The sequence below is a fragment of the Dryobates pubescens genome, chromosome 12 (genome assembly GCF_014839835.1).
Source record: "Dryobates pubescens isolate bDryPub1 chromosome 12, bDryPub1.pri, whole genome shotgun sequence".
Classification (NCBI taxonomy): domain Eukaryota; kingdom Metazoa; phylum Chordata; class Aves; order Piciformes; family Picidae; genus Dryobates; species Dryobates pubescens.
In genome coordinates this window covers 4613660-4638818 of record NC_071623.1, presented here as the reverse complement: position 1 = coordinate 4638818, position 25159 = coordinate 4613660, and the positions used below count along the sequence as shown (strand labels likewise).

Genomic DNA, 25159 nt, shown 5'->3' with positions numbered 1-25159 from the left:
CTTCCATGTCTCAGTTCTCCCCCAGTTTTTCCAGGAGCTTCCATTCCTTCCCCACAATTTCACTTCTCACTTGCTCCTTCCTTTTCCTAGGGACAGAACTTCCTTTCTAATCCCTCAATTTCTCAGTTCTCTCCCAATTCTTCCAGGAGCATTAATTTCTTCCCCACAATTTCACTTCTCACTTGCTCCTTCCTTTTCCTAGGGGCATAACTTCCTTTGCAGCCCTTCCATGTCTCAGTTCTCCCCCAGTTCTTCCAGAAGCATCCTTTTCTCTACCACAATTTCACCTCTCACTTGCTCCTTCCTTTTCCTAGGAGTAGAACTTCCTTTGCAACCCTTCCATTTCTCAGTTCTCTCCCAGCTTTTCCAGGAGCTTCCTTTCCTTTCCCACAATTTCACTTCTCTCTTGCTCCTTCATTTTCCTAGGGGTAGAACTTCCTTTGCAGTCCTTCCATTCCTCAGTTCTCCCCCAGTTCTTCCAGGAGCATTAATTTCTTCACCACAATTTCACTTCTCACTTGCTCCTTCCTTTTCCTAGGGGTAGAACATCCTTTGCAATCCCTCAGTTCCTCAGTTCTCCCCCAGTTTTTCCTGGAGCTTCCTTTCCTTCCCCACAATTTCACTTCTCACTTGCTCCTTCCTTTTCCTAGGGGCATAACTTCCTTTGCAGCCCTTCCATGTCTCAGTTCTCCCCCAGTTCTTCCAGAAGCATCCTTTTCTCTACCACAATTTCACCTCTCACTTGCTCCTTCCTTTTCCTAGGAGTAGAACTTCCTTTGCAACCCTTCCATTTCTCAGTTCTCTCCCAGCTTTTCCAGGAGCTTCCTTTCCTTTCCCACAATTTCACTTCTCTCTTGCTCCTTCATTTTCCTAGGGGTAGAACTTCCTTTGCAGTCCTTCCATTCCTCAGTGCTCCCCCAGTTCTTCCAGGAGCATTAATTTCTTCACCACAATTTCACTTCTCACTTGCTCCTTCCTTTTCCTAGGGGCATAACTTCCTTTGCAATCCCTCAGTTCCTCAGTTCTCCCCCAGTTTTTCCAGGAGCTTCCTTTCCTTCCCCACAATTTCACTTCTCTCTTGCTCCTTCATTTTCCTAGGGGCATAACTTCCTTTGCAGCCCTTCCATGTCTCAGTTCTCCCCCAGTTCTTCCAGGAGCATTAATTTCTTCACCACAATTTCACTTCTCACTTGCTCCTTCCTTTTCCTAGGGGTAGAACATCCTTTGCAATCCCTCAGTTCCTCAGTTCTCCCTCAGTTTTTCCAGGAGCTTCCTTTTCTTCCCCACAATTTCACTTCTCACTTGCTCCTTCCTTTTCCTAGGGACAGAACTTCCTTTCCAGTTCCTCAGTTCTCCCCCAGTTCTTCCAGGAGCAACCTTTTCTCTGGCACAATTTCACTTCTCACTTGCTCCTTCCTTTTCCTAGGGGCATAACTTCCTTTGCAGCCCTTCCATGTCTCAGTTCTCCCCCAGTTCTTCCAGAAGCATCCTTTTCTCTACCACAATTTCACCTCTCACTTGCTCCTTCCTTTTCCTAGGGGCATAACTTCCTTTCCAACCCTTCCATGTCTCAGTTCTCCCCCAGTTTTTCCTGGAGCTTCCTTTCCTTCCCTACAATTTCACTTCTCACTTGCTCCTTCATTTTCCTAGGGACAGAACTTCCTTTCTAATCCCTCAGTTTCTCAGTTCTCCCCCAGTTCTTCCAGGAGCATTAATTTCTTCACCACAATTTCACTTCTCACTTGCTCATTCCTTTTCCTAGGGGTAGAACATCCTTTGCAATCCCTCAGTTCCTCAGTTCTCCCCCAGTTTTTCCTGGAGCTTCCTTTTCTTCCCCACAATTTCACTTCTCACTTGCTCCTTCCTTTTCCTAGGGGCATAACTTCCTTTGCAACCCTTCCATGTCTCAGTTCTCCCCCAGTTCTTCCAGGAGCAACCTTTTCTCTGGCACAACTTCACTTCTCACTTGCTCCTTCCTTTTTGTTTTGCCTTTGTCCCAATCTAGGAGTGTGTTTTATCCTTGTGATGCTCTTCAGCATACATTGCAGGGTAGTGGGGTGAGCAGAATTTCCCACCCCCACCCCCAAAGAGCAGTGGAAATCCTCACCCTGATTTGGTAGGCTGCATCACTTCCAGGGAAAGCAACTGCTGTGGAGCTTCTGAGTTCTCCCCCTCCTTCCCTAGGGAGTTCTAAACTCCAGGTTTGAGCTTTTCTTCTGCTATGAAACTTTGAGTTCTCTTCCTTCCCTAGGGAGTTGTAAACCCCTTTTTTTTCCCCTCTTTGAGAGGGTAAATAATTTCTGCCTTACCCTAGGGGCTGTTGCAGTCTCCCTGTAGACAGGAGTGGAGATGAAATGAAGAGTTTTAACCTAGTTTTCCTCCCCCCCCCCACCCTCCCTGTACCAACTACAACCCAAAAGACTGAGATGCTTTAAGCTCTTCCTATCTTAACCAGGGTGCATGGAATGCTGCCAGCCCACCTGATGCAAGTTGTTGTTCTAGGGCAAGGAAGGGGAAGGAGGAGGAGGAGGAGGAGGAGCAGCAGTGCATAAACTCTGCTTGAAGAACATCCATTTGCCCTTCTGCTTCTCAGTCTCCTCACAAAACCTGTTGGGCATAGATGCAGGCAGGCTTGGCCCAATGCTTTGTGTGCTCCCTTCAGCAGTAATGCCTGCAAATGATTGAATGGCTTTTCAGCAGGCAGCTGTGTGCCAAGCTGCAGCCAGAGGAGTGTGGGCAGCAGGGCAGCAGAGGGGATTCTGCCCCTGGGCTCTGCTCTGCTCGGACCTCACCTCCAATCCTGCCTCCAGCTCTGGGGTCCCCAGCAGGAGGAGGACACAGAGCTGCTGGAGGGAGGCCAGAGGAGGCCACCAAGATGCTCCCAGGGCTGGAGCAGCTCTGCTGTGAGCACAGGCTGAGGGAGCTGGGGCTGTGCAGCCTGCAGAAGAGAAGGCTCCAGGGGCAGCTCAGAGCTGCCTGCCAGGAGCTGAAGGCATCCTGCAGGAAGGCTGCAGAGAGACTTTGGCTGAGGGGGGCTGGAGCCAGGCCCAGGGGGAATGGTTTGGAGCTGAGGCAGAGCAGGGGCAGAGTGGAGCTGAGGCAGAAGTTGTTGAGGGTGAGGCTGGTGAGAGTGTGGCACAGGCTGCCCAGGGAGGCTGTGGCTGCCTCCTGCCTGGGGGTGTTGAAGGCCAGGCTGGATGAGGCCTTGAGCAGCTGAGTGGAGCTGAGAGGTGTCCCTGGGCATGGTGGGGAGCTTGGGGGAGGCTGAGCTCTGAGCTCCCTTCCAGCCTGAGCCAGGAGTGTGCTCTTTTGTGCCTGGGGGACTGGTGGAGTTTGGACACAGCTGAGCTGCTGACAGCTGTGGTGGTGACCTGTGTCAGTGGTGTGATGTGGGTCCTGTGGCCAAGGAGAGTGAAGGAACTTGCTGGGAGAAGAACCTGGGACCCTTGGGGGCTGGCTGTAGGCTGCAGTCCATCTGCTTGACTGCTGTGCACAGCTGGCTGCAGGCTCTTGTCCCACTGCACACCAGCCTGGCCCAGTCAGCCTATGAAATCCTGCTGAAGATGCTCAAGAGAAGGAACATCTCAGCTCCTGGTTTGCTCTTGTGGGTTGCTTGTATTTTTCTTGGCCTGTTCTGTTAGGGTAAAACATCCCTGGAGCACTGAGTGCAAGAGGTGAGAGCTTAAATTCCTGTCCTCAGGAGCAGCTTCCAGGTTTGTGGGACTGCTTCCAGGCATCACAGGAGGAAAAAAAGTATATCTGAGGTGCCCCTGGAGCCTTCTGCAGGCTGCACACCCCCAGCTCCCTCAGCCTGTGCTCACAGCAGAGCTGCTCCAGCCCTGGGAGCATCTTTGGGGCCTCCATTGGCCTCACTCCAGCAGCTCTGTGTCCTTCTCCTGGAATGAGTCTGGAGCACAGCCCTGGGAGGAGAGGCTGAGGGAGCTGGGGTTGCTTAGCCTGCAGAAGAGGAGGCTCAGGGGAGACCTTCTTGCTCTCTGCAACTCCCTGAAGGGAGGTTGGAGCCAGGTGGGGGTTGGTCTCTTCTGCCAGGCACCCAGCCCCAGAACAAGAGGACACAGTCCGAAGCTGCGCCAGGGGAGATTTAGGCTGGATGTTGTGAGGAAGCTCTACACAGAGAGAGAGATTGGCCATGGGAATGTGCTGCCCAGGGAGGTGGTGGAGTCCCCATCCCTGGAGGTGTTTAGCAAGAGCCTGGCTGAGGCCCTTGGTGCCATGGTTGAGTTGATCAGATGGTGCTGGGTGATAGGTTGGACTGGATGATCTCTGAGGTCTTTTCCAGCCTGGTTAACTCCATTCTAATCAACAGCTTCCAGGTTTGTGGGGCTCCTTCCAGCCATCACACCACCATCAGAGGTGATGAATGCCCACTGTTGTGATCCCTTTGGAAAGGGAGCTCTGTTACAGCTCAAAAGTGGGTGAGCCCAAGGCAGGCAGCCCTCAGGGTCAGAGCCTAAGCCTTGCTGAGAGGGAGGGTGGCTGAAAGCAGCACCTGGGGGAGCTTTGTGTGGCCTGTGGAAACTGCAAAGGGTGCTTTGGTGTCAAGAGGCTTTGGAGCATCTGAGCTGGGCAGAGCTGCTCGTGGGAAGAGCCTGAGGCTGCTGCTGCAGCAGCTCCAGGAGTGTGTGCAGAGTGCTGCTGTGAGTGCTGCCAGCAGTCTGGGAGTGATGTGCTGCTCTTGTGTTGCAGAGTGCCTCTACTGTCAACATGTAAGGGAGGGCTGACCTAGATACTGCAGCTCCAGAAAGGTTGGCACTCTGAGCAGCACACTCAGGGGGCTCTGGTGTACCTTTCCTGTAAGAGCAGAGTGGACTCCAATGCAGCCCTGGCAAGCCAGTGGCTTTTGCTGCCCTCTGATGCCTCTGAGGAGAGCAGGCTGCTTGGGTCAGCCTCCTCAGCTCTTGTGGCTGGGCAGGAAAAGAGAAGAGAGTGTGTTTAAAAGCCATCACAGTGGCTGGCTTACTGCTTCTGGTAGCACTGGAAATGGTTGGGAAATAGAATCCTGGAGTGGCTCAGGCTGGAAGCTCAGAGCTCATCCCCCAAACCCACACACCTGGAAGCTGCTCCTGAGGACAGGAATTTAAGCTCTCACCTCTTGCACTCAGTGCTCCAGGGCTGTTTTACCCTAACAGAACAGGCCAAGAAAAATACAAGCAACCCACAAGAGCAAACCAGGAGCTGAGATGTTCCTTCTCTTGAGCATCTTCAGCAGGCTTTCATAGGCTGACTGGGCCAGGCTGGTGTGCAGTGGGACAAGAGCCTGCAGCCAGCTGTGCACAGCAGTCAAGCAGATGGACTGCAGCCTACAGCCAGCCCCAGAGGGTCCCAGGTTCTTCTCCCAGCAAGTTCCTTCACTCTCCTTGGCCACAGGACCCACATCACACCACTGACACAGGTCACCACCACAGCTGTCAGCAGCTCAGCTGTGTCCAAACTCCACCAGTCCCCCAGGCACAAAAGAGCACACTCCTGGCTCAGGCTGGAAGGGAGCTCAGAGCTCAGCTCCCCCAAGCTCCCCACCATGCCCAGGGACACCTCTCAGCTCCACTCAGCTGCTCAAGGCCTGAACACCCCCAGCTCATAGCTGACCCCTGAAAATCCAAGGCTAATTTGGGAGATCACATAGACAGAGTTAAGAGATTTCTACAAGGAAGATCCCAGAGCTGGGTAGTGAGCTGCTAAGTCTGACAGTTACAGCAGGACAGGGGATGACAGAGGGGCTGAGGCTGGAAGTGAGCTCAGAGCTCAGCTCCCCCAAGCTCCCCACCGTGCCCAGGGACACCTCTCAGCTCCACTCAGCTGCTCAAGGCTTCATCCAGCCTGGCCTTCAGCACCCCCAGGCAGGAGGCAGCCACAGCCTCCCTGGGCAGCCTGTGCCACACTCTCACCAGCCTCACCCTCAACAACTTCTGCCTCAGCTCCACTCTGCCCCTGCTCTGCCTCAGCTCCAAACCATTCCCCCTGGGCCTGGCTCCAGCCCCCCTCAGCCAAAGTCTCTCTGCAGCCTTCCTGCAGGATGCCTTCATCTCCTGGCAGGCAGCTCTGAGCTGCCCCTGGAGCCTTCTCTTCTGCAGGCTGCACAGCCCCAGCTCCCTCAGCCTGTGCTCACAGCAGAGCTGCTCCAGCCCTGGGAGCATCTTTGGGGCCCTCCTCTGGAGCTGCTCCATCAGGTCCAGGTCCTTCCTGTGCTGGGGGCTCCAGAGCTGGGAGCAGTGCTGCAGGTGAGGTCTGAGCAGAGCCCAGGGGCAGAATCCCCTCTCAGTGTTTGTTGATGCAGCCCAGGGTGTGATGTACCTCTTAGCTGCCAGCTGTCTGGTGGAAGGGTTCCTGTGGTGTTGATGGAGTGGCTCTGTCACAGTGGTTGAATGTGGTGCTTGCACTCAATTAGGGCCTTGGGGTGGTGGTTTTAGCTTGCTCAGCACTCTCTCTGCTGGTTTTGGCTTCCCCTGGCACCAGGAGCACCTCAGGAGCAGGAGGCAGAAGTCTTTCCTGAGCATGGCCATAGGTCATCTTGAGTGCAATCACACAGCACCTAGAGGATGGCCAAGGGCTCAGGCCCAGCCAGCATGGGTTTAGGAAGGGCAGCTCCTGCCTGACCAACCTGATCTTCTTCTGTAATCAGGTGGCTGCCTGCTGGATGTGTGGCAGGCTGTGGATGGAGTCTGCCTGCACTGCAGCAGGGCCTTTGCCACCAGCCCCCACAGCAAACTCCTGGCCAAGCTGTCAGCCCCTGGCTTGGGCAGCAGCTCTCTGAGCTGGGTTAGGAACTGGCTGGAGGCTGAGCCCAGAGAGTGGTGGTGAATGGTGCCACAGCCAGCTGGCAGCCAGGCACCAGTGGTGTGCCCCAGGGATCAGTGCTGGGCCCCAGCCTGGTAAATATCTTGATTGATGATCTGGATGAGGGGACTGAGTCAGTCATCAGCAAGTTTGCAGATGACACCAAGCTGGGGGCAGATGTTGGTCAGTTAGAGGGCAGAAGGGCTCTGCAGAGGGACCTCGACCGACTGGACAGATGGGCAAAGGCCAACAGGATGGCATTCAACAAGTCCAAGTGCCAGGGGCTGCACTTTGGCCACAGCAACCCCAGGCAGAGCTACAGGCTGGGGTCAGAGTGGCTGAGAGCAGCCAGGCAGAGAGGGACCTGGGGGTGCTGATTGACAGCTGCCTGAACATGAGCCAGCAGTGTGCCCAGGGGGCCAAGAGGGCCAATGGCATCCTGGCCTGCATTAGGAATAGTGTGGCCAGCAGGAGCAGGGAGGTCATTGTGCCCCTGGACTCTGCATTGGTTAGGCCACACCTTGAGTCCTGTGTCCAGTTCTGGGCCCCTCAGTTTAAGAAGGACATTGAGACACTTGAAGGTGTCACTTGAAGGGGACACAGTCTCAAGCTGTGCCAGGGGAGGTTTAGACTCGAGGTGAGGAAAAAGTTCTTCACTGAGCGAGTCGTTCGTCATTGGGATGTGCTGCCCAGGGAGGTGGTGGAGTCCCCATCTCTGGAGGTGTTCAAGAGGGGATTGGATGTGGCACTTGGTGCCATGGTCTAGTTGTGAGGTCTGTTGGAACAGGTTGGACTTGATGATCCTTGGGGTCTCTTCCAACCTTAGTTACTGTGATACTGTGTCCAGAGAAGGGCAACAAGGCTGGGGAGAGGCCTTGAGCACAGCCCTGTGAGGAGAGGCTGAGGGAGCTGGGGTTGCTTAGCCTGGAGAAGAGGAGGCTCAGGGGAGACCTTCTTGCTCTCTGCAACTCCCTGAAGGGAGGTTGGAGCCAGGTGGGGGTTGGTCTCTTCTCCCAGGCAACCAGCACCAGAACAAGGGGACACAGTCTCAAGCTGTGCCAGGGGAGGTTTAGACTCGAGGTGAGGAGAAAGTTCTTCACTGAGCGAGTCGTTCGTCATTGGGATGTGCTGCCCAGGGAGGTGGTGGAGTCACCGTCCCTGGCGGTGTTCAAGAGGGGATTGGATGTGGCACTTGGTGCCATGGTGTAGCCATGAGGTCTGTGGTGACAGGTTGGACTTGATGATCCTTGGGGTCTCTTCCAACCTCAGTGATACTGAGTGATACTCTGTGACTTAGCATTCGGCTTGAGCCTGAAGGACCTGGGGGTGGGACACACATCATCCTGCACCTCCAGGTGTGCTCCTGCTGCTGTGCTGACCTGGGCACTGACTTTGTTGTTGCAGATATGCAAGCCTCTACTTCTGCTGTGCCATAGAAGATCAGGACAATGAGCTGATCACGCTGGAGATCATCCATCGCTACGTGGAGCTCCTGGACAAGTACTTTGGCAGTGTGAGTGGCTGACTGCCTTCTGCTGCTGCTGGGGCAGCCCTGGGCTTGTGCCCCCAGCACTGGCTGGAAACAGGAGGGCTTGAGGAATGAGCCAGTGCCAGCTGCTGGACGGGCAGCAGGTCCACAGAGCAAGGTCCTGCAGCTGGGTAGGACCAGTCCCAGGCACAGACCCAGGCTGGGTGCAGAGTGGCTTGAGAGCAGCCCTCGAGAGAGAGCCTTGGGGGTGCTGGGTGCTGAGCAGCTCCCCAGGAGCCAGCAGTGCCCTCCTGCAGCCCAGCAGGCAGCTGTGTGCCAAGCTGCAGCCAGAGGAGTGTGGGCAGCAGGGCAGCAGAGGGGATTCTGCCCCTGGGCTCTGCTCTGCTCAGACCTCACCTCCAATCCTGCCTCCAGCTCTGGGGTCCCCAGCAGGAGAAGGACACAGAGCTGCTGGAGGGAGGCCAGAGGAGGCCACCAAGATGCTCCCAGGGCTGGAGCAGCTCTGCTGTGAGCACAGGCTGAGGGAGCTGGGGCTGTGCAGCCTGCAGGAGAGCAGCTCTGGATCTGATGGCAGTTGCCTGTGTTTACTGCATGCTGTTAACAGTTTCTCTTGAGGGCAGATCAAATATTATCCTGAGCCTTCTGTCTAGGCCCCCAGTTTCCCTGCTGCCTGGCACAGCTCATGGTGTGAGGAGCAGGTGTGAGGAGGAGGCAGTTGGCTGTGGGGAGCAGGAGCTGTGAGGAGGCAGCAGCCAGACGTCTGCTGGTGTAGGATCCACTGACACCCTCAGAGGAGCTGCTGCTCAGCTTCCTGCCTGAGTGCTGCACAGGATGAACAACAAATGTCAGGGCAGGCTTTTTACATCTCTCTCTGTCAGGTTCTGGGCTGCAGCAAGAGAAGTGTGGCCAGCAGGGCCAGGGAGGGGATTCTGCCCCTCTGCTCCACTCTGCTGAGACCACAGCTGGAGCTCTGGGGCCAGGGCTGGAGCCTCTGTGCCAGGAAGGATCTGGAGGTGCTGGAAGGTGTCCAGAGAAGGGCCACGAGGATGAGCAGAGGGCTGGAGCTGCTCTGCTGTGAGGACAGACTGAGGGAGTTGGGGTTGTGCAGGCTGGAGAGGAGAAGGCTCCCAGGAGACCTTCTGGTGGCCTTCCAGGGTCTGAAGGGGGCTCCAAGAAAGCTGGGGAGGGACTTTTGAGGGGGTCAGGGAGGGATAGGACTGGGGGGGATGGAGCAGAACTAGAAGTGGGGAGATTGAGCTTGGATGTGAGGAAGAAGTTGTTGCCCATGAGGGTGGTGAGAGCCTGGCAGAGGTTGCCCAGGGAGGTGGTGGCAGCCTCCTGCCTGGAGGTGTTTGCAGCCAGGCTGGCTGTGGCTGTGAGCAACCTGCTGCAGTGTGAGGTGTCCCTGGCCATGGCAGGGGGGTTGGGGCTGGCTGAGGTCCCTCCCAGCCCTGCTGGTTCCCTGGCTCCTGAGGCTGGCAGCTGGCTGCTGGTGGCTGCTGGTGCCGCTGCCGGCCGGTTGGGTGAGGGGCCGGCACCCTGGCTGCTGCTCTCCCAGGTGGCAGCAATGCTTTTGCTGCTCTCCCCAGGTCTGTGAGCTGGACATCATCTTCAATTTTGAGAAGGCCTACTTCATTCTGGATGAGTTCCTGCTGGGAGGGGAAGTCCAGGAGACCTCCAAGAAGAACGTCCTCAAAGCCATCGAGCAGGCGGACCTTCTGCAGGAGGTGAGCCCAGCCTGGGGGGGTGGTGGGCACAGCTCCCTGCAGGGGGGGGAGCTCCTGGAAGGTGCTTCTGCAGCATGCTGAGCAGCCTGCCAGGCCCTTGGTGAGCTGCCCTGGCTGGGGGCAGTGTGCTGGCTGTCCCTGCTCTGCTGTCTTGGTGTTGTGTCTGCCTGTGGCCTGCCCCTGGGGCTGGTGTTCGTCGCACAGCTCTGCCTTGGGGCTGGGGGGGGGGTTCCAGTCCCTGCTGCCCTCCCTCAGCTTTGCTCATGCCTCTCTTCATGCCCCCCTCTCTGCTCAGCCATGGATGGTGTTGCTCTCCTCATCTCTGATGCATGTTTCCTTTTGCTCTGTCACTGCTGCCCTCCAGAAGCTCGCCTCTCTCCTCTGAGCCTCGCCCAGGTACAGTTCCTGCCCTGCAGAGCTGCCTCTCCGCTGGGGGCTGCTCCCTCTGCAGCTGTGCTGTGTGCTGAGGTGGCAAAGCAGTGACAGTAGTGCCCTAGGAGCCTAGAGAATGAGGCATTGAACCCTTCTGTTCCTTTGCTTGGGGTGCTTCTGCTCTTGGTTGCTGGCTCTTGGGGAGAGCCCTGCAGCTCCGGCAGGGATTGGATGGAGGCTGGGCTCAGGGCCACAGAGAGCCCTCAGTGTCATGGCCTCACCTTTCTCCATCCTCTGCTGGCTTTTGGGGGGGGAGGGTTGGGGTTTTGACTGAGCTGCTGTGGCCATGGGGTCAGCCCTGAGGTCCTCAGGTGTCTGAACAAGCCTCTGGTGGTGCTGGGGTCGGGCTTGGGTGCAAGGCAGGGCAGCAGGGAGCTGCCAGGGCTGGGCAGCCTTCACCTCCCCAGGCCTGGGGCTCCCTGACAGGCAGGGGGAGCTTCTCTGCCTTGCTTGGCTTGGGTTTTTCATCTCCCCCCACCTCCTGTGAACCCTCAGGCTGTTTTCTTCACCCTGCAAGCTAATTGCTGACTCCTCCTGCCAGGATCCTGTGTCCCACTTCGTGCTGAAGCTGGCCTTAAGAGGAGAGGGAAGGCAAATGCTCTTAGCCCTCCTGCTGGTGTCAGTGATGCCTCCAGGGCACAGGCAGAGCCACAGCACATTGAAGTCCTTTGCTGGCAACAGGTAGTGCCATGCCCAAGGCCAGCTGCTAGCCACAGACTGGCTAACAGGAACACTGCTCCAGGAAGGGCATCCAGGAACATCTTCCCTGCTGCTCTTCCTTCCCTTCTGTAGCCTTAGAAGGAGTTAGCTGGGACAGAAATCCTCTTGCAGCCTACAGAGAGGGTGGGGGGGGGTGAAATCTTTATCCTGTTGGGAAGCTGTTGCTGCTTTTCATGAGGGAGGAGGGAGGGAGGGAGGGGAGCAGGTAGGGAGGGAAGGAGCAGGGAGGGAGCAGGTAGGGAAGGAGTAGGGAGGGAGCAGGGAGGGAGGGAGCAGGCAGGGAGGGAAGGAACAGGCAGAGATGGAGCAGGGAGGGAAGGAGCAGGTAGAGAGGGAGTAGTGAGGGAGCAGGGAGGGAGGGAGCAGGCAGGGAGCAGGTAGGAGCAGGGCTGGAGGGAGCAGGTAGGAGCAGGGCTGGAGGGAGCAGGTAGGAGCAGGGAGGGAGGGAGGGAGCAGGCAGGCAGGGAGGGAAGGAGCAGGCAGGGAGGGAGCAGTTGTCCATTCCAGCTTACCTGCCTCAAGTGCTCCTCCCTCAGAGGTCTCCTTCCCTCCTTCCTTATATATAGAACAGAATTAAGGTTTGTTTTCCCCTCCTTCTCTCTACTTTGGGATTCTCTTTTCACTGTTTTCCTGGGGCTCTACTGAACACCCTCCTGGCACAGGTTCTCTAGACAAAAAAGGATCATTCTCTCTATTTTCTTCCCTCCCCCCTCCCCCCATACAGTATAGTTCAGAGTGGAGAGTGTGGAGCCCAAAGAATGATCCCTTTCTCCAGGAGAGGCTTTTTTCCCTTCCCCACATGGCTTGACCCTGCTTGGCCTTTATATCCTCATCTCTGAGACCTTCCCTTCTGTCAGGGTTTATTCATAGCATCCCAGAGTGGCTCAGCCTGGGAGGGAGCTCAGAGCTCATCCCCACCATGCCCAGGGACACCTCTCAGCTCCACTCAGCTGCTCAAGGCCTCAGCCAGCCTGGCCTTCAGCACCCCCAGGCAGGAGGCAGCCACAGCCTCCCTGGGCAGCCTGTGCCACACTCTCACCAGCCTCACCCTCAACAACTTCTGCCTCAGCTCCACTCTGCCCCTGCTCTGCCTCAGCTCCAAACCATTCCCCCTGGGCCTGGCTCCAGCCCCCCTCAGCCAAAGTCTCTCTGCAGCCTTCCTGCAGGATGCCTTCAGCTCCTGGCAGGCAGCTCTGAGCTGCCCCTGGAGCCTTCTCTTCTGCAGGCTGCACAGCCCCAGCTCCCTCAGCAGAGCTGAGGTGCCCCTGGAGCCTTTCCTGATCCAGTTGGAATGTGAGCTGATCACAGCACCTCTGTGGCCTTCTCTTGGGTCTTTGCTCCTCGTTTTTGCTGTGATCCAGTGCAGAACTCCCCCCCCAACCCCCCCTCTGTCTGATTTGTAGCTTCCAACCCCTCTCAAAGCCTTGAGCTTGTGTTTAAGCCAAGCCTCCCACTGTGGAGGTTTGGGTTTTGCACCAGCTGCTCCTCAGTGCCTGCTGGGTTGGATGAAGAGGGTTGTTAAGGTAATGGTTTGCCTCAACTGGAGGCAACTTGGTGCTTCCCCTTGGATTTCTGCTCCTCACAGCACCTCAGAGGTGCTGCAGTGAGATGTGGGCTGACTCCAAACCAACCACTTGTGGGCAGGGCAGGGTCTCACTCAGTGTGGCACAAGGGACAGTTGGCCCTGGGCACTGCTGGTGCTGACTGAGGGATTGTCAGTGAGTGTGGAATGCTCCTTAGCAGTGAGGAGCACTGCATGGAGCAGCTGCAGCACTCACTGCTGCCCAGGAATCATGGCAGGTGCAGCAAGTGGCTGTGAAAGAAGGGAAGGCTCCAGGGGCAGCTCAGAGCTGCCTGCCAGGAGCTGAAGGCATCCTGCAGGGAGGCTGCAGAGAGACTTTGGCTGAGGGGGGCTGGAGCCAGGCCAAGGGGGAATGGTCACCCAGGTCACCACATGGTTTGGTGGCCATGGCAGCTGGGTTAGGCTTGGACTCAGTGATCTGCAAGGTCTTTGCCAGCCTTGGGGGCATCATAGGAGGAGCAGCTGAGGGAGCTGGGGGGGTGCAGTGTGGAGAAGGCTGAGGGCAGAGCTTATTGCTCCCTGCAGCTCCCTGAAAGGAGGCTGGAGTGAGGCTGGGGTTGGCCTCTTCTCCCACACACCCAGGGACAGGAGGAGAGGCAATGAGGTGAAGCTGTGCCAGGGGAGGGTCAGGTTGGGCATGAGGAGAAACTCCTTGAGTGAAGGATGGGGAGGGGCTGGAACAGGCTGCCCAGGGAGGAGGTGGAGTCCCCATGGTTGGAGGTGCTCAGGAAGCTGCAGCTGTGGTGCTCCAGGACATGGTCTGGTGGCCATGGCAGCTGGCTTAGGCTTGGACTCAGTGATCTGCAAGGTCTTTGCCAGCCTTGGTGAGTGTGTGCTTCTGTGGCAGTCAGTGCTCTGTCAGTGAAACATTTCCTCTGCTGCTTCAAGGCCTTTCCTCATCCTCTGTCCAGAAGGGAGCTTGAGCTGTGGCTGCCAGCTGAGTTCTGCTGGCTGCTTAGGGCTGCAGTGAGAGCTGAGAGCTCAGGAGGAGCTTTTACTGGAGAGGAGGACTGGGGGAGCTCTGTGCATGTGTCATGGAAGTCACAGAGTGCCAGGGGCTGGGAGGAAGCTGCAGAGAGCAGCCAGGCCAAGCCCCCTGCCAGAGCAGGAGCCCCCAGGGCAGCTCCCACAGCAACACATCCAGCTGGCTTTGCAATGCCTCCACACAAGGAGACTCCACAGCCTCTCTGGCCAGCCTGCTCCAGCCCTCTGCCACCCTCCCAGCCAAAAAGCTTTCCCTCCTCTTCCCCTGCCACCTCCTCTGCTCCAGCTGCCACCCAGTGCCCCTTGGGCTGGCCTTGCACAGCCCTGAGCAGAGCCTGGCTGCCTCCTCCCCACACTGCCCTGCACATCTTCAGCCCCAGCACTGAGGGCAGCCCTCAGGCTCCTCTGCTCCAAGCTCCAAGCCCCAGCTGCCTCAGCCTGGCCTCACAGGGACATCTTCCACTGCCTGCAGCAGCCTGGGGGCTCTGCCATCGACTCTCAGCTGTGCTCTGCACTCTCCCCAGACTCTCACTCTGGCAAGGGTGTCTCAGTCATCTGCACACTGAACTCATCATGTGCTCTTTCTCCAGAGCTCCTCTTCCCTTGCTCTCTCTGGGAGCTCTGCCCCAGGTGATGGGAGGAAAATGGGAGCAGCTCTGCACATGCCAGGAGCTGTTGGCAGGAGCTGAGTTGTGCACTTCTGGCCCAGGAGCAGTCCATGAAATGACCAATGGCAGAGGAGTGCTTGTCAGTGAGGAGGATCTTATCTTCCAGAGGAGCTGCTCTCTCTGAAGGAGCTTCCTCATCTGCATTTTAATAGGGCATGTTCCCTCAGCCTGGCTGCATGCTGAGGAGGGCAGCCTGAACCTTTGGACCTTGAGAGAGTGAGGAGAAAGCCAACAAACCTCCTTGGGTTTGATTTCCTCTGGTGGCTAAGAAATGTCTGAAGGGCCTGGAGCTGCTGGAGGGGGGGCCAGAGGAGGCCACCAAGGTGATCAGAGGGCTGGAGACAGGGGACAAGGCTGTGAGAGCTGGGGCTGTGCAGCCTGGAGAGGAGAAGGCTCCAGGGAGACCTCAGAGCAGCCTCCCAGTACCTGGAGCGGGCTGCAGGAAAGCCAGGAAGGGCTGGGAGTGATAGGATGAGAGGGAATGGATTGGAGCTTGAGGAGGGCAGATTAAGACTGGAGAGGAGGAAGAAATTCCTCCCAGTGAGGCTGGGGAGACTCTGGCACAGGTTGCCCAGGGAGGCTGTGGCTGCCTCCTGCCTGGAGGTGTTCAGCACCAGGCTGGATGAGGCCCTGAGCAAGCTGGGCTGGTGGGAGGTGTCACCACCCCTGGAGGTGTTCAAGAGGGGATTGGATGTGGCACTTGGAGCCATGGTTTAGCAGTCCTGAGGTGCTGGGTGGCAGCTTGGACCTGATGATCCCTGAGGTCTTTTCCACCCTTATTGATTCCATGCTTCTCTGTGACCAACCTCTGCTGAGCCACAGGGCCAAAAACCTCTCTGGAGGTTTGCATTAGGTCATTTTGCTTCAGACCCAGGGAAGCTTCCCAGCACTGAAATGGAGCTGTCCTAGAGCCAGGGAATGGCTCAGGGGGCTGAGGGCAGAGCTCTGCACACAAGTTGCTCTCAGTGCTCCCATCCAGGTCTGGGGCACAAGAGGGACCTGGAGCTGCTGGAGAGGCTCCAGAGGAAGCTACCAAGGTGATCAGAGGGCTGGAGACAGGGGACAGGCTGAGAGAGTTGGGGCTGTGCAGCCTGGAGAAGAGAAGGCTCCAGGGAGACCTCAGAGCAGCCTCCCAGTACCTGAAGGAGCCTCCAAGGAAGCCAGGAAGGGACTTTTGGCAAGGGCTGGGAGTGATAGGATGAGAGGGAATGGATTGGAGCTTGAGGAGGGCAGATTGAGACTGGAGAGGAGGAAGAAATTCCTCCCAGTGAGGCTGGGGAGACTCTGGCACAGGTTGCCCAGGGAGGCTGTGGCTGCCTCCTGCCTGGGGGTGTTCAGCACCAGGCTGGATGAGGCCTTGAGCAGCCTGGGCTGGTGGGAGGTGTCCCTGCCCATGGCAGGGGGGCTGGAACTGGCTGGCCTTCCAGGTCCTTCCCAACCCAGAGCATTCCCTGCTGCCAGGAGCTGTTGTCCCACGTTTCAGTACCTGGCCTGAGGTGCTCAGTGCCGGTGGAGAAGGTTCCACAGCAGCATGGAGCAGGGAGTGAGCAGCAGCTGCACGTCCCCAGGGGGCAGCTCCCCCTGCCTGGGCTTTGGGGTCTCATTCCCCTGTGGCTGTGTACAGATGCCAGGCCCCTTGCTGCTGTGTGTTCTGGGGCTGTCTCTTGGTGCCTTCAAAGGCAAGCTGATGTGTGTTTGGTGGCAGGCTGTGCAGCAGCAGGGGCAGTGGTGGTGCTTGGCTGCATCCCCAGTGTGTGTTTCGTATCTGAAGCTGAGATGGGGACACCCCAGGCCCTTGAGGAGGCTCTTGGCTGCCATGTGCTGGGGAAGCCCCCAGGAGGTTTGCTGCAGGGGTGGCTCACAGTGTGAAGGGTGAAAGGGCTTTGCAGCAGGGGCAGTGCTGCAGGCAAATGGCTGCCTTTGGGCCACACAGCTCAGCAGTGCTGCCTCAGTAGCAGAGCCACTTCCAGGGCTCCTGAGCTAAACTGCTGGGATTATGGCAGAGCTGGGCAGGGGCAGCAGCTGGGGGGCAACCTATTTTCCTGCCAGGGGTGTGTGTGGGGGGAAATGAATCTCATCTGGCTGTCTACAGCTCCCTGAAGGAAGAGTGTGGCCAGCAGGAGCAGGGAAGTCCTTGTGCACTGTGCTCAGCACTGCTCAGGCCACCCCTGGAGTCCTGTGTCCAGCTCTGGGCCCCTCAGGTTAGGAAAGATGTTGAGCTGCTGGAAGGTGTCCAGAGAAGGGCAACAAAGCTGGGGAGGGGTCTGGAGCACAGCCCTGTGAGGAGAGGCTGAGGGAGCTGGGGTTGCTTAGCCTGCAGAAGAGGAGGCTCAGGGGAGACCTTCTTGCTCTCTGCAACTCCCTGAAGGGAGGTTGTAGCCAGGTGGGGGTTGGTCTCTTCTCCCAGGCACCCAGCCCCAGAACAAGAGGACACAGTCTCAAGCTGTGCCAGGGGAGGTTCAGGCTGGATGTTAGTAAGAAGTTCTTCCCAGCAAGAGAGATTGGCCATGGGGATGTGCTGCTCAGGGAGGTGGTGGAGTCCCCATCCCTGGAGGTGTTCAGGAAGAGCCTGGCTGAGGCCCTTGGTGCCATGGTTGAGTTGATCAGATGGTGCTGGGTGAGAGGTTGCACTGGATGATCTCTGAGGTCCCTTCCACCCTGGCTCATGCTGTTCAGAGGGCTGCTCTGCAGCAGTCCCTGTGCTGCCTGGGCAGAGCTGCTGCAGTTGGTCCCTGCAGGGTGAGGTTCAGTGCTGTGGGGCAGAGATGTGGTTCCTGGGCCTGGCCAGCTCCTGCAAAGCTTCCAGCATCTTCCTCTTGTGCTTTTGTTGTGTCAGGGGAGGTGAGTTTGAACCTGCAGCAGCTGAAATGCCTGGAGAGGCTCAGAGGCAGCTGCTTAGAAGCCAGGGGAGGCCTGTGGGCTGTGCTGGAAGGCTGCTGTGGCTCTGGGGGTGGGGTACAGAGCCTGACCCAGGGCAGAGGGGCACTGCCACTCTGATGGGTGTTGTCCCAGCAAGAGAGATTGGCCATGGGGATGTGCTGCCCAGGGAGGTGGTGGAGTCCCCATCCCTGGAGGTGTTTAGGAAGAGCCTGGCTGAGGCCCTTGGTGCCATGGTTGAGTTGCTCAGATGGTGCTGGGTGGTAAGTTGGACTGGATGATCCCAAAGCTCTTTTCCAACCTGGTTAATTCCATTCTGTTCAGCCTCCATGTGTGACTTCAGCAGCTCTCAGGCTCAGTCCCATCCCATCCTGTTGCACCCTCAGCTGCAGCATCTGAGCTGAAATCCTCTCTCCCTGCAGCGAAACCAAGCCCCACTTTGACTTATGAATCCCCCAGGCACCAGTGAAGCTTTCCAAACTCTCTGAGGGCTTCTTCTGAGGTCATGACATCCTCTGTGCTGTCCAGAAATGGGAACTCAAGAGCTGTTCTCCTCTTGCTGCAGCTGCTTGGAGCCTTTGGGTTTGGTTTGGGTTTCCCCTCCCCCTTGCTGCTCTTCGGTTTCTGAGCAGTGGACTCACAGCAGGACCTCGTGGAAGTGGCTTAACTTAACTAATGCTAGCTGGAATGTGAGTGGGAGTGACTGCCTTGCCTTCTGCCTAGGGCTCAGGCTGGGCTTTGGGGTGGAGTTTAGGCTCTCTCCTAAGCCCTGCTGGAAGCAGAGGCGGGAGGGCGCTGGGGGCCTGGGGAGGGAGGGGAGGGGAGGTTGCTCTGCTCGCTGTGGACTTAAGGAGTGGGTCTCTTCCTTTTTGCTTGTTTTCACTGCTGCCTGGTTTTTGTTTGTAGAGCCAGACTGAAGACTGGGGAGGTTTGTCTGAGGATATCTTATGATTAAGAGCAATCTAAAGGCATTAGCCCTGGGTGAGCCCCCAGCCGAGCGATTGGTAACTACCCCAGGGCACCATCTCGGTGGCATGGATGGAGTGGGTGCTATGCACAGACTGCTGCACGTGGGGCTGAGCCCTTGCCAAGGGGCCAGAGGGGTGGGGAGGGGGGAGAAAACCTACCCAGGGTGATGGGCTTAACCTCCCTGCAACACCTGCATGATGGTCTTGGAGGAAGCGCTTGGAGTGCCTCCCTTCCTCTTTGCCTTCCCCCCCTACTAACCGCATCCACGGCGAGCCTCCGACTCCGTCTGCTGGCGGTTCAAGGGGAGGGGGCAGGGCAAGGTAGGGGCCTGGGGAGCACAGCTAACAGCTCAGCAGGTGTTTGGCTTCCTTTACTGACCACCCAGCTGGGCTGCCCCCACCCTGGGGCAGCGAGCAGTTGGCAGAGCGCTGCGCCGAGCAAGGCTGAGCGCCGCCGGGCAGCGCCGGGTGCTGCATGACGCCCCCCCCCCCCAAGCTGCCTTGCATGCCCAGTGCATTGCAACAGGTTCTGCTGCCCACAGCCTGAGTGGAATCCCTTGAGGCAGTCCTGCTGTGGAAAGGTAAGAGCTTGTTGTCCAGCAGGGCAAGCAGGCACAGCAGCGTGCGGCTGCTGGAGGGGGAAGGCAGGCGGCCGCCGAGGGGAGCGCCCGAGGCAGGAGGAGCTCAGCAGGGAGCTGGGCAGAGCTGGGACTGCAAGGGAAGGGAGAGCTGAGCTCAGCTGCAGCTCTGGCAGGGCTGGGCTTCCAGGCACAAGGAAGTCCTTCCCCCTAGGCAAAAAGTGGTTTGTGGCCTGTGGAAAAGCAAGAGCACTGCTGGTGTCTGGGGGGGGGCAGCACACAGGGGCTGCCAGGGGGCTGAGAGAGGCCAAGGGCAGCGCGGCCTGGGTCAGGAGGAGTGTGGCCAGCAGCAGCAGGGAGGTCATCCTGCCCTCTGCTCAGCACTGCTCAGGCCACCCCTGGAGTCCTGTGTCCAGCTCTGGGCCCCTCAGGTTAGGAAAGATGTTGAGCTGCTGGAAGGTGTCCAGAGAAGGGCAACAAAGCTGGGGAGGGGTCTGGAGCACAGCCCTGGGAGGAGAGGCTGAGGGAGCTGGGGTTGCTTAGCCTGGAGAAGAGGAGGCTCAGGGGAGACCTTCTTGCTCTCTGCAACTCCCTGAAGGGAAGTTGGAGCCAGGTGGGGGTTGGTCTCTTCTCCCAGGCAGCCAGCACCAGAAGAAGAGGACACAGCCTCAAGCTGTGCCAGGGGAGGTTTAGGCTGGATGCTAGGAAGAAATTCTTCCCAGCAAGAGAGATTGGCCATTGGGATGTGCTGCCCAGGGAGGTGGTGGAGTCCCCATCCCTGGAGGTGTTCAAGAGGGGATTGGATGTGGCACTTGGTGCCATGGTTTAGCAGTCATGAGCTGTTGGGTGACAGCTTGGACTTGATGATCCCTGAGGTCTTTTCCAACCTTACTGATTCTATGCTCTGTGTGAGGCAGTGGGGAGGAGCTAGCAGCTGATTGCTGAACAGAGCTGTGGGGTTGATCACAAATCATACAACCATGGAAGGGCTCAGGCTGGAAGGCAGCTCAGAGCTCAGCTCCCCCAAGCTCCCCACCATGCCCAGGGACACCTCTCAGCTCCACTCAGCTGCTCAAGGCCTCAGCCAGCCTGGCCTTCAGCACCCCCAGCAAGGAGGCAGCCACAGCCTCCCTGGGCAGCCTGTGCCACACTCTCACCAGCCTCACCCTCACCAACTTCTGCCTCAGCTCCACTCTGCCCCTGCTCTGCCTCAGCTCCAAACCATTCCCCCTGGGCCTGGCTCCAGCCCCCCTCAGCCAAAGTCTCTCTGCAGCCTTCCTGCAGGATGCCTTCAGCTCCTGGCAGGCAGCTCTGAGCTGCCCCTGGAGCCTTCTCCTTAAAGCTGTTGTGCTCCCAGGCTCCCTGGGCAGCCTGTTCCAAAGCAGCCAACCATCCCTGTGCCAAAGCAGAGCTCCTTGCCTGCCTTTGGGCATCATCTGCAGTGAGAGAGCCTCAGTGCTGCAGCTTGATCCCTGCTTTGGTTCCTGCCCCTCTGTCAGCAGGGTCACTGCTGCTGCTTGCCCTCCCCTGCATGGTCCATGAGCAGCAGCCCATGGCTGCAGGGGCAGTGCCTAGGTGCCAAGTGGCAGCCACAGCCTGTGGGCTCCCCTGAGAGGCAGCCCAGTGCTTTGCCAGGGGCTGGGAGCCAGCTTCCCCACCCCCCAGGAGCTGTGCTTCATGCAGGGGTGCTGCTGAGCTGGGGACAGCCCCCAGGCCCAGGCTGGGAGTTCTGCAGTGCTGGCTGCTGCTGGGCAGCAGCACCTCCCAGAGGGTGACCACCTCTGCTCCAGCAGAGCAAAGGAGCAGCTGAGGGGCAGGGAGCAGCCCCTGGCCCCCATCCACTTCCAGCCCAGGAGGCTGCCACTGATGCCCTTGGAGCTGCTCTGGAGGGGGAGGCAGGCAGGCAGGGCTGATCTCCTGCCAGCTCCTCTGCCTCTGCTCTCTGGAGGGCTGCTGTGGAGCCACAGGGTGTGCTTGTGCTGGGCTGTGGTGCTGAGGAGCTCTGCCTTGGTGCCTGTTGCTGCCCCAGCCCCTGGCTGAGTGCTGCAGGCTCCAGCCTGCAGCAGCCTGGAGGAGTTCTCTCTGTTGGCCCTTGCTGCACAGGGAGCTGTAGGCAAGGCCTTGGCCCAGAGCTGCCAGGGATGGAGCTTTGCTCTTTGTGTTTGAGCAGCAGCACAATGAACCTTTGCCTTTGGACATGGAGCCATAGACTGGGTTGGGTTGGGAGGCAGCTCCAGAGGGCCTCCATCCAACCCCCTGCACCCAGCAGGGACATCCTCCACCAGAGCAGGTTGCTCACAGCCTTCTCCAGCCTCACCTTCAACAGCTCCAGCCATGGAGCCTCAGCTCCCTCCCTGGGCAACCTGTGGCAGTGTGGCAGCAGCCTCCTGGGGCAGAACTTGTTCCTCACAGCCAATCTCCATCTGCTCTGCTCTCCTTTCAAACCCTTGCCCCTGCTGCTGTCCCTGCAGGCCTTTGGGCACAGTCCCTCTGCAGCCTTCTTGCAGCCCCTTCAGCTCCTGGCAGGCTGCTGTGAGGTCTGCCTGGAGCCTTCTCTCCTGCAGGCTGCACACCCCCAGCTCCCTCAGCCTGTGCTCACAGCAGAGCTGCTCCAGCCCTGGGATCATCTCTGTGGCCCTCCTGGCCTCCCTCCAGCAGCTCTGTGCCCATGCAGTTCCTTCTCCAGTCAGGGCTATGCCTCAGCACTTTGTTTTCAGTGTAGGCTGCCTTCAGGGCTAAGCAATGAGAGCAGTGTGGAGGTTCAAGTGCCCCTTTGTGCTTCTCTATTCAATCACCAAATGTTTGGAGCTGTAGCAGGAATGCCAGCAGCCCAGGTGCAGATGGCAGCAAGCTGGCTGAGCCCAGAGAGTGGTGGTGAATGGTGCCACAGCCAGCTGGCAGCCAGGCACCAGTGGTGTGCCCCAGGGAGCAGTGCTGGGCCCCAGCCTGCTCAATATCTTGATTGATGATCTGGAGGAGGGGATGGAGTCCATCAGCAGTAAGTTTGCAGCTGACAGCAAGCTGGGGGCAGGAGTTGATCTGTTAGAGGGCAGGAGAGCTCTGCAGAGGGACCTTGCCAGGCTGGGCAGATGGGCAGAGGCCAAGGGCAGGAGATTGAACACATCCAAGTGCCAGGTGCTGCACATTGGCCACAGCAACCCCAGGCAGTGCTACAGGCTGGTGTCAGAGGGGCTGAGAGCAGCCAGGCAGAGAGGCACCTGGGGGGACTGGGTGAGAGTAGGCTGAACATGAGCCTGCAGTGTGCCCAGGGGGCCAAGAAGGCCAAGGGCTGAGGGAGCTGGGGTTGTTTAGCATGGAAAAGAGAAGGTTCAGGGGTGACCTCATTGCCCTCTACAACTCCCTGAAGGGAGGTTGGAGCCAGGTAGGGGTTGGTCTCTTCTGCCAGGCACCCAGCCCCAGAACAAGAGGACACAGTCTCAAGCTGTGCCAGGGGTGGTTCAGGCTGGAGGTGAGGAAGAAATTCTTCCCAGCAAGAGAGATTGGCCATGGGAATGTGCTGCCCAGGGAGGTGGTGGAGTCCCCATCCCTGGAGGTGTTCAGGAAGAGCCTGGCTGAGGCACTTGGTGCCATGGTTGAGTTGATCAGATGGTGCTGGGTGAGAGGCTGCACTGGATGATCTCTGAGGTCCCTTCCACCCTGGCTCATGCTGTTCAGAGGGCTGCTCTGCAGCAGTCCCTGTGCTGCCTGGGCAGAGCTGCTGCAGTTGGTCCCTGCAGGGTGAGGTTCAGTGCTGTGGGGCAGAGATGTGGTTCCTGGGCCTGGCCAGCTCCTGCAAAGCTTCCAGCATCTTCCTCTTGTGCTTTTGTTGTGTCAGGGGAGGTGAGAGTTTGAACCTGCAGCAGCTGAAATGCCTGGAGAGGCTCAGAGGCAGCTGCTTAGAAGCCAGGGGAGGCCTGTGGGCTGTGCTGGAAGGCTGCTGTGGCTCTGGGGGTGGGGTACAGAGCCTGACCCAGGGCAGAGGGGCACTGCCACCCTGATGTGGCTTTTGCCCTGCCAGGAGGTGTGTGCTGGGGCTGTGTGGGGCTGGGGCCCCTCTGAAGCACTGCTGCTGCCCTGAGCATGCCCTCAGCCCTCTGCAGGCCACTGCTGCTCGGGCAAGCAGAGCTCCCTGCTGCCTTCCCAGCTCACCCCTCAGCGGCCTGGGGGCTGAGGCTCCTGCCAAGGGGGGCTGCAGGGCAGCAGCACTCAGCAGCAGGGCAGCACAGGGCTGCTGGAGAGGCCTCAGGCTCTCCCTGGGCTCCCTGCAGCCACTCTGAGCAGCTTGGCTGTTGCTGCACTGCCCCAGCATGCAGGGCACAGGGCAGAGGAGAGCTGCAGGGCAGCAGAGGGCTGCTGTGGGCCCCAGCATGCAGGGCACAGGGCAGCTGCAGGGCAGCACAGGGCTGCTGTGGGCCCCAGCATGCAGGGCAGCACAGGGCAGCTGCAGGGCAGCACAGGGCTGCTGTGGGCCCCAGCATGCAGGGCACAGGGCACAGGGGAGCTGCAGGGCAGCACAGGGCTGCTGTGGGCCCCAGCATGCAGGGCACAGGGGAGCTGCAGGGCAGCACAGGGCTGCTGTGGGCTCCAGCATGCAGGGCACAGGGCAGCTGCAGGGCAGCACAGGGCAGCTGCAGGGCAGCACAGGGCAGCTGCAGGGCAGCACAGGGCTGCTGTGGGCTCCAGCATGCAGGGCACAGGGCAGCTGCAGGGCAGCACAGGGCAGCTGTGGGCTCCAGCATGCAGGGCACAGGGCAGCTGCAGGGCAGCACAGGGCTGCTGTGGGCCCCAGCATGCAGGGCACAGGGGAGCTGCAGGGCAGCACAGGGCTGCTGTGGGCCCCAGCATGCAGGGCACAGGGCACAGGGCAGCTGCAGGGCAGCACAGGGCTGCTGTGGGCTCCAGCATGCAGGGCAGCACAGGGCAGCTGCAGGGCAGCACAGGGCAGCTGCAGGGCAGCACAGGGCAGCTGCAGGGCAGCACAGGGCAGCTGTGGGCCCCTGCATGCAGGGCACAGGGCAGCTGCAGGGCAGCACAGGGCTGCTGTGGGCCCCAGCATGCAGGGCACAGGGCAGCTGCAGGGCAGCACAGGGCAGCTGCAGGGCAGCACAGGGCTGCTGTGGGCCCCAGCATGCAGGGCCCAGGGCAGCTGCAGGGCAGCACAGGGCTGCTGTGGGCCCCAGCATGCAGGGCACAGGGCAGCTGCAGGGCAGCACAGGGCAGCTGCAGGGCAGCACAGGGCTGCTGTGGGCCCCAGCACGCAGGGCACAGGGCAGCTGCAGGGCAGCACAGGGCTGCTGTGGGCCCCAGCATGCAGGGCACAGGGGAGCTGCAGGGCAGCACAGGGCAGCTGTGGGCCCCAGCATGCAGGGCACAGGGGAGCTGCAGGGCAGCACAGGGCAGCTGCAGGGCAGCACAGGGCTGCTGTGGGCCCCAGCATGCAGGGCACAGGGGAGCTGCAGGGCAGCACAGGGCAGCTGTGGGCCCCAGCATGCAGGGCACAGGGCAGCTGCAGGGCAGCTGCAGGGCAGCACAGGGCTGCTGTGGGCCCCAGCATGCAGGGCACAGGGCAGCTGCAGGGCAGCACAGGGCAGCTGTGGGCCCCAGCATGCAGGGCACAGGGCAGCTGCAGGGCAGCTGCAGGGCAGCACAGGGCTGCTGTGGGCCCCAGCATGCAGGGCACAGGGCAGCTGCAGGGCAGCACAGGGCTGCTGTGGGCCCCAGCATGCAGGGCACAGGGCACAGGGCAGCTGCAGGGCAGCACAGGGCTGCTGTGGGCCCCAGCATGCAGGGCACAGGGCAGCTGCAGGGCAGCACAGGGCAGCTGTGGGCCCCAGCACGCAGGGCACAGGGGAGCTGCTGCTGGGCCCTGGGGTGCTGTGGTGGTGCTCTGCCCCTTGCCCTCTGCAGGCTGTGCTGCAGGCAGGCCTGGGGCAGCGTGGGGGAGGCAGGGCAGCAGCTGGGGGGGCTGTGTGCTGCCTGCCCAGTGTGTGCTGTGTGTAAGCTGTGTGCTTTCTCTCCTAGCCACGCCATGAGTACTTTAATGTGCCAGTGTACTAAATGCCTCCCTCCAGCATGCATGCAGAGCTGCAGAGGAGACAGAGCTGTGCCTGCCTCATCACCACATTGCCATCAGCTTGCTGAAGCCACTCATCTCTCCAGCCTAACAGCCTGCCACGCACCATCCCCCTGCTGCTGGGCTGCCCTCTCCCCTCCCCTGCTGGAGTCTCTGTGTCTTGCCCTGCCTCTCAGTTTCGCTCTGCTGTTGTCTGCCAGGCTCAGAGCCCCCAGCTGGGCTGCTCCAGCTGGGCCCTGCAGCCTTGCTTGAGCTGGTGTCTCGCT

The 25159-nt window shown here is 59.3% G+C and overlaps 1 protein-coding gene across 3 annotated transcripts in view; it reads left to right on the top strand.

Moving 5' to 3' along the window:
* The window catches only part of AP1S2 (adaptor related protein complex 1 subunit sigma 2), a 33006-nt gene that overhangs the window by 4276 nt on the left and 3571 nt on the right, over positions 1 to 25159 (top strand). Inside the window, exons 3-5 of one of the 3 annotated variants that reach the window (XM_054165801.1) lie at positions 8200 to 8308; positions 9874 to 10011; positions 24842 to 25095. In XM_054165801.1, coding sequence (XP_054021776.1) covers positions 8200 to 8308; positions 9874 to 10011; positions 24842 to 24877 — 283 coding nt within the window. In that variant the 3' untranslated portion in view covers positions 24878 to 25095. Of the gene's footprint in view, positions 1 to 8199; positions 8309 to 9873; positions 10012 to 18180; positions 18280 to 24841; positions 25096 to 25159 lie in introns of those variants that run through there. The other 2 variants (XM_054165800.1, XM_054165799.1) reach the window with 2 other exon arrangements.